This window comes from Mandrillus leucophaeus, unplaced genomic scaffold (genome assembly GCF_000951045.1).
Source record: "Mandrillus leucophaeus isolate KB7577 unplaced genomic scaffold, Mleu.le_1.0 Scaffold649, whole genome shotgun sequence".
Classification (NCBI taxonomy): Eukaryota; Metazoa; Chordata; class Mammalia; order Primates; family Cercopithecidae; genus Mandrillus; species Mandrillus leucophaeus.
Window position 1 is genome coordinate 736,975 of NW_012107019.1, and position 12,722 is coordinate 749,696.

Here is a 12,722-nt window from a genome sequence, read left to right on the forward strand (position 1 = left end):
AGCGGTTTCATTAGTATAAGGTCCAATGCTGAATGCCACTTATTTTGTTAGAGGTCAAAGAAAGTTTGCATGTCTGTTGTGATGTGTAGGGTTCACCACTTTAGTTCTGAGTTCCTCATTCCCATTCTTAAATCCTCATTCAAGACCTGTCTCACTCACAGGCTTATGGGAGGATAAAGAGGGATGTAAATGGGAGAGGTGGGACATTTTTCCTGCTTTATAGCTTTGTCTAAGTTTGGCTTTGGCTTCATTAAGGAGCCAAGTGGGAAGTACAGGAGCACCAGCCCCTGCCCTCTGGTCCTCACTATTGTGAACATGTTGGAGGTTAGCTCAGTGCCCTTCCTATTTCCGTTAGTTTTCTGGCACCTCTTATTCTAGTTCTGCTATTAGAATAGCCTATGGAAGAGGATCACATAGAGCAAGCACAGGGGAAACACTCTAGAACCAACCATTGAATGAATTACTTGGCTCTATACAATGTTCTTTTGTTCCTTCTCCATTTTCTAGGTTAAATTTATTCTTATATCATCTTAACATCTGAAACTATTTTTTATTACTATTTTATCTTACTTTTAGTGAACACTTAAAATACTTCTGATGTTACAGCAGTTTTACCATAAACCTTGCATGTCGTTTTCCGATGAATCATGAGTAACTCAACCAGACACAGCGTGAGGTCAACAGCAAACATCTGTGCCCTTGGAGACGGCCTTCTCCCCTTCACGCAGCTGGCTGGCATCAGCTAAATAGCCAGTTATTTAACACACTCAAGCTGAGCACCAGGGCAGACTGACCAGTGCTTACTGCTGAATATCTTATGCATTAAAAAGGGAAGATGAAACCAGAAGAAGAATACAAGGGTTAATTACTAGCTTATTAGTCGTTCCATTTTTCTTCCAAAGAAAACAGTTCGGTTGAGTCTCAGGTGGATGTTGGGTAGAAGCAGGACAGCCAGACCGCGCCGCTTTGAAGTGTGGTTGCAGGGCTTGCACTCTCCCCAGTTCAGCTGTTGAAGCAGGGAAGAGACTTCAAAGCCAGCTTGCTGTTGTTCCTGCCAGTGGGGTGTGTGCAATTCCCATCGGTTTGCTTTAAGGAAAAAACAGAGAGGAATTCATCTCTCACTTGCCAGGGTTTGATGCTCATCAAACGATCTACTAGTTTGTAGTTATGACCATCTCTATCTAGTGGACACAAAGAAAACAATTCATTTCATTGTGTGACTTATATTTATTTATGTACATTAATTTTACAAATCTGATAGCCAGTTTGTGTAATTTGTCGAGATTGTGCCACATGTCAGTGACAAGTAAACTACTCCTACTGCTGATTAAATTCGCTCATGGAAATGTACAGTAGTTCTCCTAGGCAAAGGCAAATTTAGAAGATTGTCCCCTTGCTGCTTTGCTACTACAACCCATAATTACAACTGTTTACAATCCTTTAGTCAGATTTAAATTCGATATATAGGCAGTGCGCTCAAACTCCTTTGTGAGTTAAGAATTATTCTATTTGGTCAGTTCACTTTGTACAATACATTTTTGAACAACACATTTTTTAAAGTAAGTGTAATTTCCCTGAATGATTTTATTTGATCTAAACCTTAATTTTCATTTAAAATGTATATTTTATTTCACAATAAGGGGAAAAGAAAATAATACTTGAAGTCATTATTAACTTTTTTTTTTTTTTTCTGAGATGAAGTCTTGCTCTGTCGCCTAGGCTGGAATGCAGTGGCATGATCTCAGCTCACTGCAACCTCCACCTCTCAGATTCACGCAATTCTGCCTCAGCCTCGCGAGTGGCTGGGATTATAGGCGCAAGCCACCACACCCTTCTAATTTTGTAGTTTTAGTAGAGATGGGGTTTAACCATGTTGGCCAGGCTGGTCTCCAACTCCTGACTTCGTGATCCTCCCATCTTGGCCTCCCGAAGTGCTGGGATTTCAGGCATGAGCCACCGGGCCCAGCCAACTAATTCTTATAATTGAAAATAGCTCTAGTTCAAAAATGGATTCTTTTGACTTACGTGGACAATTAAACTTCCCCACTACTACCCAGTCAGTTTTTATTTAAATAAATATGAAAAATTAGGTAAAAACATTTCATTGTATAGTACAGAACAAGAAAAAGAGATGAAGCTCTTTGGGAAAGCTTGGCATGCCAAGTAACCAGACGGCAACATTCACCAGTGGTAGTACTATTACTGCACAGTTGCCAACACCAACATAGAGGCATCCATTTATTCAACAGCAGGGGCCCAGTATGGCCTAAAGTAGAGCTACCTGGTGGAAATGAAACTGGGGGATAAAAACAAACTCGCTCCTGGGAACATAATGAGGAAAAAATCTAGTTACAGAAAGCTTTTAAAATTAGCACAGGAGAATGCATCATGATGTAGAAAGGACAGTCTACCATACAAGTTCTGAAGAAGCAAAGGTCATTAATTAAAGAGCTGTTAACAGCATATTCAGGAGGCTGCAGCAGGAGAATTGCTTAAACCTGGGAGGTAGAAGTTGCAGTGAGCAGAGATCGTGCCACTGCACTCCAGCCTGGGTGACAGACTCTGTCTCCAAAAAAAAAAAAAAAAAGAGCTGTTAACAATAAATTAATGTTATTGATCTGATCTGATACTTATCACTCACAGAATACAATCAAACAGGAAGTTATTCCAATGGTTGCATTTTTATTTTTTAATATTGTAAATGGTATAAACTCCAGGATTCCCGCTTCCCAAGATGTGTTTTTTATTTCTCACTGATTGTATCCTGAAGGAATCACAGGTCTTTGCAAGGTCAAGTCACCATCGCTGGTTACATATATCCTGGATATGTGCAGGTTCCCTGTGTCAAAGCCTTTTGAGCCACTTGTATTTACCTAACAATGACTTGGAGATGCAATTTAAAAAAGCAAAACAATGCACAAAACAATTGGGGAAAAGTCACAAGTAAAATAATTTTATGCAGACAGAAATGTTTTTAAAGCTGTTCACGATTTAGTAGAAAGAATCAGGAGCTTGCAACAATTACTTCTGTTGCTCATTTTCTGAGGCTTCATTCCAATGAGAGCTGCACACTGTCAGCTTGGTTTTGTGGCTGCTGATAGTCGTACTTTCTTGCTATTCACAAAAACAACAAGAAAAAGAAGAGATAAAATTAATAAAACTGCAAAATGATTACTACTTAATATCATTAGTCAAGTCATGATTCTTAATAAAGAAATAGTTTTGTCTGTTTCAGAGATAGAGTCTCCCTCTGATGCTCAGGCTGTGGTGCAGTGGCACAAACACAGCTCACTGCAGCTTCAACCTATTGGGCTCAAGCAATCCTCCCACCTCAGCTTCCCAGGTAGCTGAGACCACAGACAGACACCACCACACCCGGCTAATTTTTTATTTTTTTGCAGAGATGGGGTCTCGCCATGTTGTCCAGGCTGGTCTTGAACTCCTGGCCTCAAGGGATCCTCTCGCCTCGGCCTCTTAAAGTGCTGGGATTACAGATACGAGCCACTGCACCCGGCTAAGTAATTAGTCTAGAATTAAAACAATTTTGTTTCTTTGGAAAAGATGTATTACACTTCATGATCCTCTAATTTCTCAACACTGCTGATGCCCATTTTTATATGTTTATTATTATTCATGTATCAGGATTATTCAGAGCTTTAAAATATAAACATTAAGCTATTAAAACTTCAAAATTATATTAATTTTTGAGACAGTGTCTCACTCTATCACCAAGGATGGAGTGCAGTGGCACAATCATGGCTCACTGCTGCTTTGACCTCCCAGGCTCAAACAATCCTGCCACCTCAGCCTCCCAAGTAGCTGAGACTACTGGCTAACGTCACCACGCCCAGCTAATTTTTTGTATTTTTAGTAGAGACAGGGTTTCACCATATTGCTCAGACTGGTCTTGAACTCCTGGGCTCAAACGATCATTCTGCCTTGGCCTCCCAAAGTGCTGGGATTACAGGTGTGAGCCATCATGCCTGATCTAAGCTATTAAAATTAATGTTTTGTAATTTCTTCCTTTATTACCTGTCATTTCCATCTTAAAGTTAATAATAATGCTTTTGTCCACACCATAAGGAATTTGACTATATTTTAACTTATAAATCTAACAGGCTTATTGTTGATTAAACATATAATGTCTTCAATATAAACTAGAAGAAAAAATAGATATGCAATTCTGTCTTCTTTTTGTACTTCTAAGAAATGTTTATTGAAGAAAAACTGTCTTAACCTGAAACTAGAGAAAATACAGGGCTAAAAATCTTTGTGTCATCCACTGCTTAGCTTTAAAACTTTCAATCTCTTCTGAGTTCTTGTTTTTTTGAGACGCAGTCTCACTCTGTTGCCCAGGCTGAAGCGCAGTGCACAATCTGGGCTCACTGCAAGCTCTGCCTCCTGGGTTCACGCCATTCTCCTGCCTCAGCCTCCCGAGTAGCTGGGACTACAGGTGCCCGCCACCTTGCCCTGCTCATTTTTTGTATTTTTAGTAGATGAGTTTTCACCGTATTAGCCAGGATGGTCTTGATCCTCGTGATCCACCCGCCTTGGCCTCCCAAAGTGCTGAGATTACAGGGGTGAGCCACCGCGCCTGGCCACTCTCTTCTAAGTTTTTCACTAGCCAATAAGGAGATATTATTTGTTTATGCTACTCAGGGTAGATTCAGATTTTTGTAGCCCAAAGCGTACAACTTCAGGAGTCTTCTATTTAAAAAAAGAATTCTGTTGCCTGTTTCTTCTGGAAGCACCAGATTCTGTCAGGACAAGATACATCACGAGCACTAAGGACCCTTTATGCTGGGATTCATTAAATGTGCAAATCCACACATGTGCTCACTGCTTACAAGCATAATGGCTCCCAAAGATGTCCACATCTTGTCCCATAATCTGTGCCTATGTTACCTCACAGGACAAAAGGGACTCTGAAGATGTGATTAAGGTAGGGACCTTGGCATGGGGAGATGACTCTGGATTATCTGCCCAATATAATCAGATGGGCCCTTAAAATTACAGAGTTTTTTTCCTGCCTAAGTTCTGAGAGAAGGAGATGTGGACATGAAATAGTCAGAAAGATGCAATGCTTTGCAGATGGAGGAAGGGACTGTGACCCAAGGAGTGTGGATGGTCCTGAGAAGCTGGAGGAGGCAAAGACAGGGATTTTCCTTAGAGGCTCTAGAATAACAGAACCATGCAGGCACCCTGAAGTTAGCACAGTACAGCTGCTGTGGAGCTTCTAACCCACACAACTGTAAGACAACATGTTCGTGTGCTTTAAGCCACTACATTTGTGGTAATTCGTTACAGCAGCAATTAGCACAGAAAACTAATACACCTTGCAAACAGAAATTCGGATCAATTTTATTTTATATCATTCCCATCAAAAAAGAAATAAACTGTGGGTTTATAATGTATCTGCTGTGTTACTGAGCATATTACTGACAGTGGATAACTTGTTTTGCGTATGTGTCAATAAAAACTTAGTTCTTTACTTAGAATTTCTCATACAGAGCTCCTGGCTCTGTATTTTTTTTTTTTTTTTTGTGAGATGAAGTTTCACTCTTGTTCCCCAGCCTGGAGTGTAATGGCGTGATCTCTGCTCACTGCAACCTCCGCCTCCTGGGTTCAAGCAATTCTCCTGCCTCAGCCTCCCAAGTAGCTGGGATTACAGGCACCCACCAATACGCCCAGCTAATTTTTGTATTTTTGGTAGAGACGGGGTTTCGCCATCTTGGCCAGCCTGGTCTTGAACTCCTGACCTTGTGATTCACCTACCTCAGTCTCCCAAAGTGCTGAGATTGTAGGTGTGAGCCACCGCTCCCAGCCAGAATGTCCTTCCTTTTAAGGGCTGGATAACATTCTATTGTATGCACCACACTTTGTTTATTCATTCATCTGCTGAGGACATGTGGGTGATTTCCACCTTTTGACTACAGTGAATAATGCTGCTATGCTGAATTAAGTTATATACCTTATTTTGAGCCAGTATCACATGCAAATGGCATAAAATACAAAAGGAACAAAGGATAAGTATCTGAAAAACATATTAAACATCTGAAAAAAGTACTAAGTTTTCATTACTTACGATTTCTAATAACATTTTGCTAAATGAACTCAATTCCAGAAAATCTATTTTAAACATGCATATGTGTATCTTTCAGCACAGAATACACTTACAAATGGAATACATTTCCAGTTGTTGTCTCAAACGAATCTTGCTTATTGTGTCATAAAAGTTGGGCTCTGACAAAGTTTCCTCTGTAGGTGGCACGCTGAATATCCTCATAATTCTCCTTTTGTTCCTAAACACAAAATCCATGCAGTTTTGTATTAATGTCTATAGAGTTGTAATATGCTTATAATCCTGGTCATCAGAAGCTGTGGCAAAAGGACTTAAATGACAACAAGCCCATTTTACTTTCTATTTTGTCTTTGAGAGCTGCTTCCTTGGCTCAAAGTATTATTTCTTTCATTAAAAAGTATGAGGCTGTAAGTGAGAAAAGTAAGTAGCTGAACACATCCAATTAACACAACAAAGTGAAGTTCCTCCATTGTGATTCTCCTCAATCCCCAAAAGCCAAATATCCTATGAGAAAATCACAAACAAGAGAACAGCTGATTTTTCCTTCCTTTCCCGTCATCCAGATAAAGCTAAATGACTGAGCTGGAGAATAAATTGAATGTGAGCAGACCTTAATTTTAGAAAGTAATGAATAAACATATTTCTTAAATACAATAGCATGGCCTTAGTGGAGACATCTTTTTAAAATTAAGAACAGAGTGCCTCCGCTTTTAAAAGAAACATGGGGAGGCGGTGGTGGCTTAGAGGAAAGTGGTCACCTGCCAGGTCATCAGTGATGGTCAGGGAGCCTCCTCTCACCACCCCTAGAGTTCATGAGCCAACAGGCCAGCTGCTCCAGGAGGGTTCAGCTGAGATCTGGGTGCAAGTGGGGGCTCTAAATGATTCCTCAGGCCAAACTTAAATTATTTCTGGATTACTAATTACCTTGAACTCTCGAATGCCTTTTTACCTTGGGAGAGGATACCTGTAAAGTATGTGTCTGCAGAAGTATCCCAATGTAACACTGCTCTTCCTCTTTTTAAAGCATCCCCGCACCTCCCCCTTTTTTACTGTACTTCTGGGAAAGGAGCCAGGGAATGTGGAAAAGCAGTTAAATTAAGCTACAACATCTGGAATTAAGGCAGGAAATATTCATTGAAGATTTACACTATACAGCACACCAGGGACCCTAAGGTAAAAGACAAAAAAGACATGTTGTAGAAAGGACAAACAAGTAATCAGATAAGACTAACGCTGTTTAATAAGTGCTATCATACAGTCATGCACAAAAAACAAGGAAAAGCTTATACTGGTTGAAGGGAGATTTGCTGAATACATAGGAGTCAGTGTTTCTGCATTCAGGGACTTAAGCCAAAACAATGTGCTCAATGAAGGGTGACAACGAACCCAGGCTGAATGATAAAATTGGGCTATAATAGAAATTACAGAATTGAGAGTTTAGTGCAGCTGGCCTGGGGGCTAAGAGTGGTACTTAACTCTCTATTTCTTAAAGCAATGGGTTTTTTTTGTTTTTGTGATGGAGTCTTACTTTGTTGTCCAGGCTGGAGTGCAGTGGCACGATCTTGGCTCACTGCATCCTCCTCCCAGGTTCAAGTGATGCTCCTGCCTCGGCCTCCTGAGTAGCTGGCATTACAGGATCGTGCCATCACGCCTAGCTAATTTTTGTATTTTTAGTAGAGACGGGGTTTCACCATGTTGGCCAGGCTGGTCTTGAACTCCTGATCTCAGGAGATCCACCTGCCTCAGCCTCCCAAAGTGCTGGGATTACCGGTGTGAGTCACCATGTCTGGTCAGCAATGGGGTTTTCAGAGCCAAACCTTGGCCACCAATGCTTGACACCAGAGTGGACAGTGTCTGTCAGCACTACAACAAAAATTATAATGAAATTTATTTTATTTATTTATTTTTTGAGATGGAGTCTCGCTCTGTCACCAGGCTGGAGTGCAGTGGTGCGATCTCGGCTCACGGCAACCTCCAACTCCCTGGTTCAAGTGATTCTCCTGCCTCAGCCTCCCAAGTAGCTGGGATTACAGGCACGTGCCACCACGTCCAGCTACTTCTTGTATTTTTAGTAGAGACAGGGTTTCACCATGTTGTCCAGGATTGTCTCAATTTCCTGACCTCGTGATCCACCCATCTTGGCCTCCCAAAGTGCTGGGATTACAGGTGTGAGCCACTGCGCCCAGCCTGATGCAATTACTTTTACGTATTCATTTCATATTTCTTAAACTTGCAAAACTTGTAAATGCACAGTTTTTATCTACCCTGAGAAACAAAAATTTACCTTTTGGCATACATGAAGAGACCGAAGCTAACAAGGATAACTATCAAGTAAACATTGGTGGCTTCATTCCAGGCTTCGTGAACAGTATAATCAATAGAACCATCGTCACCCATCACTCCATAACCCCCAGCCATGGGGCTGTAAGAGAGAAAAGAAAGTAGAGTTTCTTTTAATTAATGATGGTAGCACTGTCTGGAGAAGGGTTGGCAAACATATGGCCTACTGGCCAAATCCAGTCCACTGCCTGTTTGTGTGTGGCCCATGAGCCAAGAATGGGATTTACATTTCTAAGTGGCACATTTTAAATGGTGCAGTTGGCCCTCTCTATCTGACAGTTCTGCATCCGCATAATCAACCGTGAAAGGAAAATACTTGCAAAAACAATACAAATTTTAAAAAATACATTATACCAACTATTAACATAGCATTTACATTGTACTAGGTATTATAAGTGCTTAGAGATGATTTAAAGTACACAGAGGATGTGCTTAGGTTATATGCAAATACTATGCCATTTTATATCGGGACTTGGCCATCTATGGATTTTGATATCTGAGGGGGTCCTGGCACCAATCTCCCGAATACCAAGGACTGCACCTACACAATATTGATTTTGTTTCAAAGTCCACAAAACCTAAAATATTTACAATCTGGCCCCTTAAGAAACTTGGGATAAAAAATAATATTACTAAAAGGACTGAGCTTGAAATGTTATTGCAGCTTCCAAATTGTAACACCCAGAGGAAAGGAACAGAATACTTTAAAACAGAGACTTCGCTGGTGCCTGTAATCCCAGCACTCTGGGAGGCCGAGGTGGGCGATCACCTGAGGTCAGGAGTTCAAGACCAGCCTGGCTAACATGGTGAAACCCTGTTTCTACTAAAAATACAAAAAATTAGCTGGGCATGATGGCAGGTGCCTGTATTTCCAGTTACCCGGGAGGACGAGGCAGAAGAATCACTTGAACCTGGGAAGCGGAGGTTGCAGTGAGCCAAGGTCAGGCCACTGCACTGCAGCCTGGGTGACAGAGTGGGACTCTATTCAAAAAAACAAAAACAAAAAACACAGAGCCTCAACACCTGGCTGTGCTGCTACAAAAGTGTTGCACAGCAGCCTAGCAAGGATGTGACAGCCAGAACACGGCTCTCTCACCCCCCATGCCTCCCATACTGGGAAAGGTTTGGAGCTTTATCTAGCTTTGGCCTGCTGGACAAATTTGGTTGAAAGAAGCTATGGGATGAAAAGATACATTTTGCTATTGACACAGCTGTGACATCTACCCTAGGAAATGCATTCTTTGGACATTCCCACAGAAAGTTAGAGTGGTCACAGCAAGTGCATCAAACAGCAAGTAAAAGTAATGACTTCTTCTTTGTGTTAGAGAAGTTCACTGAATTTTTCCTTAAAGAGAAAGTTCCTCCCTTGTGTTGGGACATAAAAGGTAAGGCTAAGTAAAATGACCTAATACGTAAAGAAAATCCAGAAGTGTTGTTTTAGACACTCTATATACAGGAGAAAAATGGACAAATATAGGTGATAGCTGCACTGTAGTTTCTGAGAATCAGTCATTTTCTAATACCAAGAAAAAGAGTCTAAAAAGTTTTCAGTGACTTTTTCTACACTGCCTACAATAATGAAGGCATTGCAAAAATTCTTCCACTAAAATGTCTTGCAGGAGTCCATGCTGTAAGTCTCCGAAGTGTTCATTAGTGTAGATTTGGCCAGCTAGTTAATATATATGTACTGAGGGCAGAGTTCTTTCTTCTAGCTTGCCTCTATATAAGAAGAATGCAGTTTCATTAAGAACAGAGAGGTCTGTTCCTAAGCCACGTGGCACGTTTTTGCCTTTCTGACAACTTGTCTTTGTCAGAAGTTTGGGGACATACTGTACTCCTTTAGAATAAAGTGAGTATCATGAACAGCCATTTAACTTCAACTCTTCACACTGAAGGCAGGAGTGATTTCACTAAAATAACTATGGGTGTCTGCTGAATATAAAGATTGGTCTCGTGAAAATTAGCCAGGAGCAATAAAAACAGAACTTAAATTGTAAACATTTGTAGATGCACTATCTAAATATTATTTAAACACTAGACTATACCCAATTCCTAGATACTGAAGACTGGCTGTGGATTTTTTTTTGAGTGAGAGGTACAGAGGTATTTGGCATATTGACAGTTTGAATTCTTATTCCTCAAAACGAAATTCCAGAGTTCCTCTGAATGTAACTTTATGGTTTATAGTAAGTAATCAGCCTACTTTAGACATGGAAACTTTTGGAAGCCCAGACACTATAACTGTCTGTATAATTTATGGAATCTCAAACTTCGTTGGTGCCAAAGTGTAAAATAGCAACCACCACCACCGTGTTTGGCAAAAAAAAAGATGACTTTATGTGTCTTGATTTGAGATGCTGCAGAAGCCCCAGGACAATTATGCAGCAAGGGAGGCAGCTTTCAGGATTGAGAGTTATTAACAAATTAGGCAAGAAACGGGGAGCCATACAGCACTAGCCACTAGAACATTTCATGAGTGTCATTTATCTGACAAATTACAAAATGTTTCCTATTTTCTAATGACAAAATGGATCAGAATCAGGTTAATTTCTTGCTTTAATTTTTTGCAAGATGTTGTTAATGTGCCACATGGAATGTATATACATGTACCACAGTAAATGGTATATTCCTACTCAAAGCCCTACTTCCTCCTGCCCCAAATATGCAGGTCTTTAATTACACTTAGGAAAAAATTTCTAATTACTGCTGACACAGAACGGTAAAATTAAACGTGAATTATACAACCTATATTATACAACATGATTGGTATGTCATGAGGTCACTCTTCTGTGCTTCCAGGGACATGCACTTGAGTTATTTTTAGGAGTGTAGTTGTGAAAGATTTGCAGAGAGGAGGCCTTTCCCTCCCAGTCCTCAATCATGATCAATGGCATGACTTTGTAAGGCTGCCAGGAGTAAGGAGTGCTCTGGTCCTGAGTCACAGTACAGACCCACAGCCCACATGCAGCCTGAACTATGACCCCGTCCCCTCCTTCTCGGCATGCCACAGTGTAACCAAGTGTACACACATACACCTGTTGCGTGCTTACTGCGTACCACCACAGCCTTCCTCTGGAATCTAAAGCAAGATACCTTTTTTCACATTTTCCTGTAATGTAATGCTTGAACTATTTCAGTAAGGAGAGGCTAGGATGGGCTGAATTAAGTTCCAAGTAAACATGTGTATCTAAAGTTGCCAATATATGACTACTAGGAGTTGGTTTTAGGTTGCCAAACTTTCAGGATGAGAACTACGTTTTCTTTTCTTTCTTTTTTTTTTTAAAAACAGGGTCTCGCTCTGCCACCCAGGCTGGAGGGCAGTGGTGCGATCTCGGCTCACTGCAGCCTCCACCTCCCGGAATAGAGGGATTCTCCTGCCTCAGCCTCCCAAGTAGTTGGGAATACAGGCAAGTGCCACCATGCCTGGGTAATTTTTTTGTTTTGTTTTTTAAAGTCGGGGGAGTGGGGGGTCCTCTCACTATACTACCCAGGCTGGTTTCAAAACTCCTGAGCTCAGGCAACCTGCCCGCCTCAGCCTCCCAAAGGGCTGGATTACAGGCGTGAGCCACCATGCCCAGCCGAGAACTACTTTTTCTAGCGACTAGGTCACTGTATCACAGGCTTTAAAATCTGTGTCGTGATTTTGGGTTCCTCATGCCACGTCTAGGTGGTTCTAAAACTGACCACCGCTTGTCATCGTACATTCATGTTACCATTTTTGTCTCTCACTTAGAACTTTGTTATTTTGATACAAATTCACATTGGAACCACTTAGTTCCTAGAGTCCCTTACAACAAAATCCTCTGCATCAATAAATGGGATTTCTTTCTCTCATCCCTCTGAAATACTAAAGGCTTGGCATCCTGAAGCAGAAGAGTACATACAAGCTCACAGGCCTGCACCCAACATCGAGGAAAGCAATTCACAGGTGCTGGGCAGTCCACAGAGTCACTGAATCATCCCAACAACCCTGCTGGGCGGCACTAAAGCTCCATTTTACAGGAAAAGAAGCTGGGGTGGCAGCGGTGGTTATATAACTTGCCCAAAGCCACACGGGCCAGGGCGTGGAGGCGCGGGGCTGTTACACACACGACTCCCAAACCTGAACTCTTCCAGCCTTGGCCCCGATCCTGCGAGACCTGCTCCTTCCGGAAGAAAGTCAAGTGGAGCAGGGAGAAAATGTAATCCTCTCCCAGGAAGCGGCCCGGGTCCCGGGGCGGCCAGGCTCTAGGGACGTTTCCGCCGCCCGCAGGCTGCGCGTGATTCAGCCTCAACCCTCCCGCTGAGCCCCCGCCGCCCT

At 41.7% G+C, this 12,722-nt stretch overlaps 1 protein-coding gene across 3 annotated transcripts in view; it reads right to left on the reverse strand.

Moving 5' to 3' along the window:
* Window positions 1-2,645: 2,645 nt before the first annotated feature.
* The window catches only part of SMIM19 (small integral membrane protein 19), an 11,028-nt gene continuing 951 nt past the window's right edge, over window positions 2,646-12,722 (reverse strand). The window contains exons 1-4 of one of the 3 annotated variants that reach the window (XM_012001048.1): window positions 12,525-12,720; window positions 8,367-8,504; window positions 6,178-6,302; window positions 2,646-3,114 (exon numbers count right to left, since the gene is read on the reverse strand). In XM_012001048.1, coding sequence (XP_011856438.1) covers window positions 3,050-3,114; window positions 6,178-6,302; window positions 8,367-8,500 — 324 coding nt within the window. In that variant the 5' untranslated portion in view covers window positions 8,501-8,504; window positions 12,525-12,720 and the 3' untranslated portion in view covers window positions 2,646-3,049. Of the gene's footprint in view, window positions 3,115-6,177; window positions 6,303-8,366; window positions 8,505-12,306; window positions 12,721-12,722 lie in introns of those variants that run through there. The other 2 variants (XM_012001045.1, XM_012001046.1) reach the window with 2 other exon arrangements.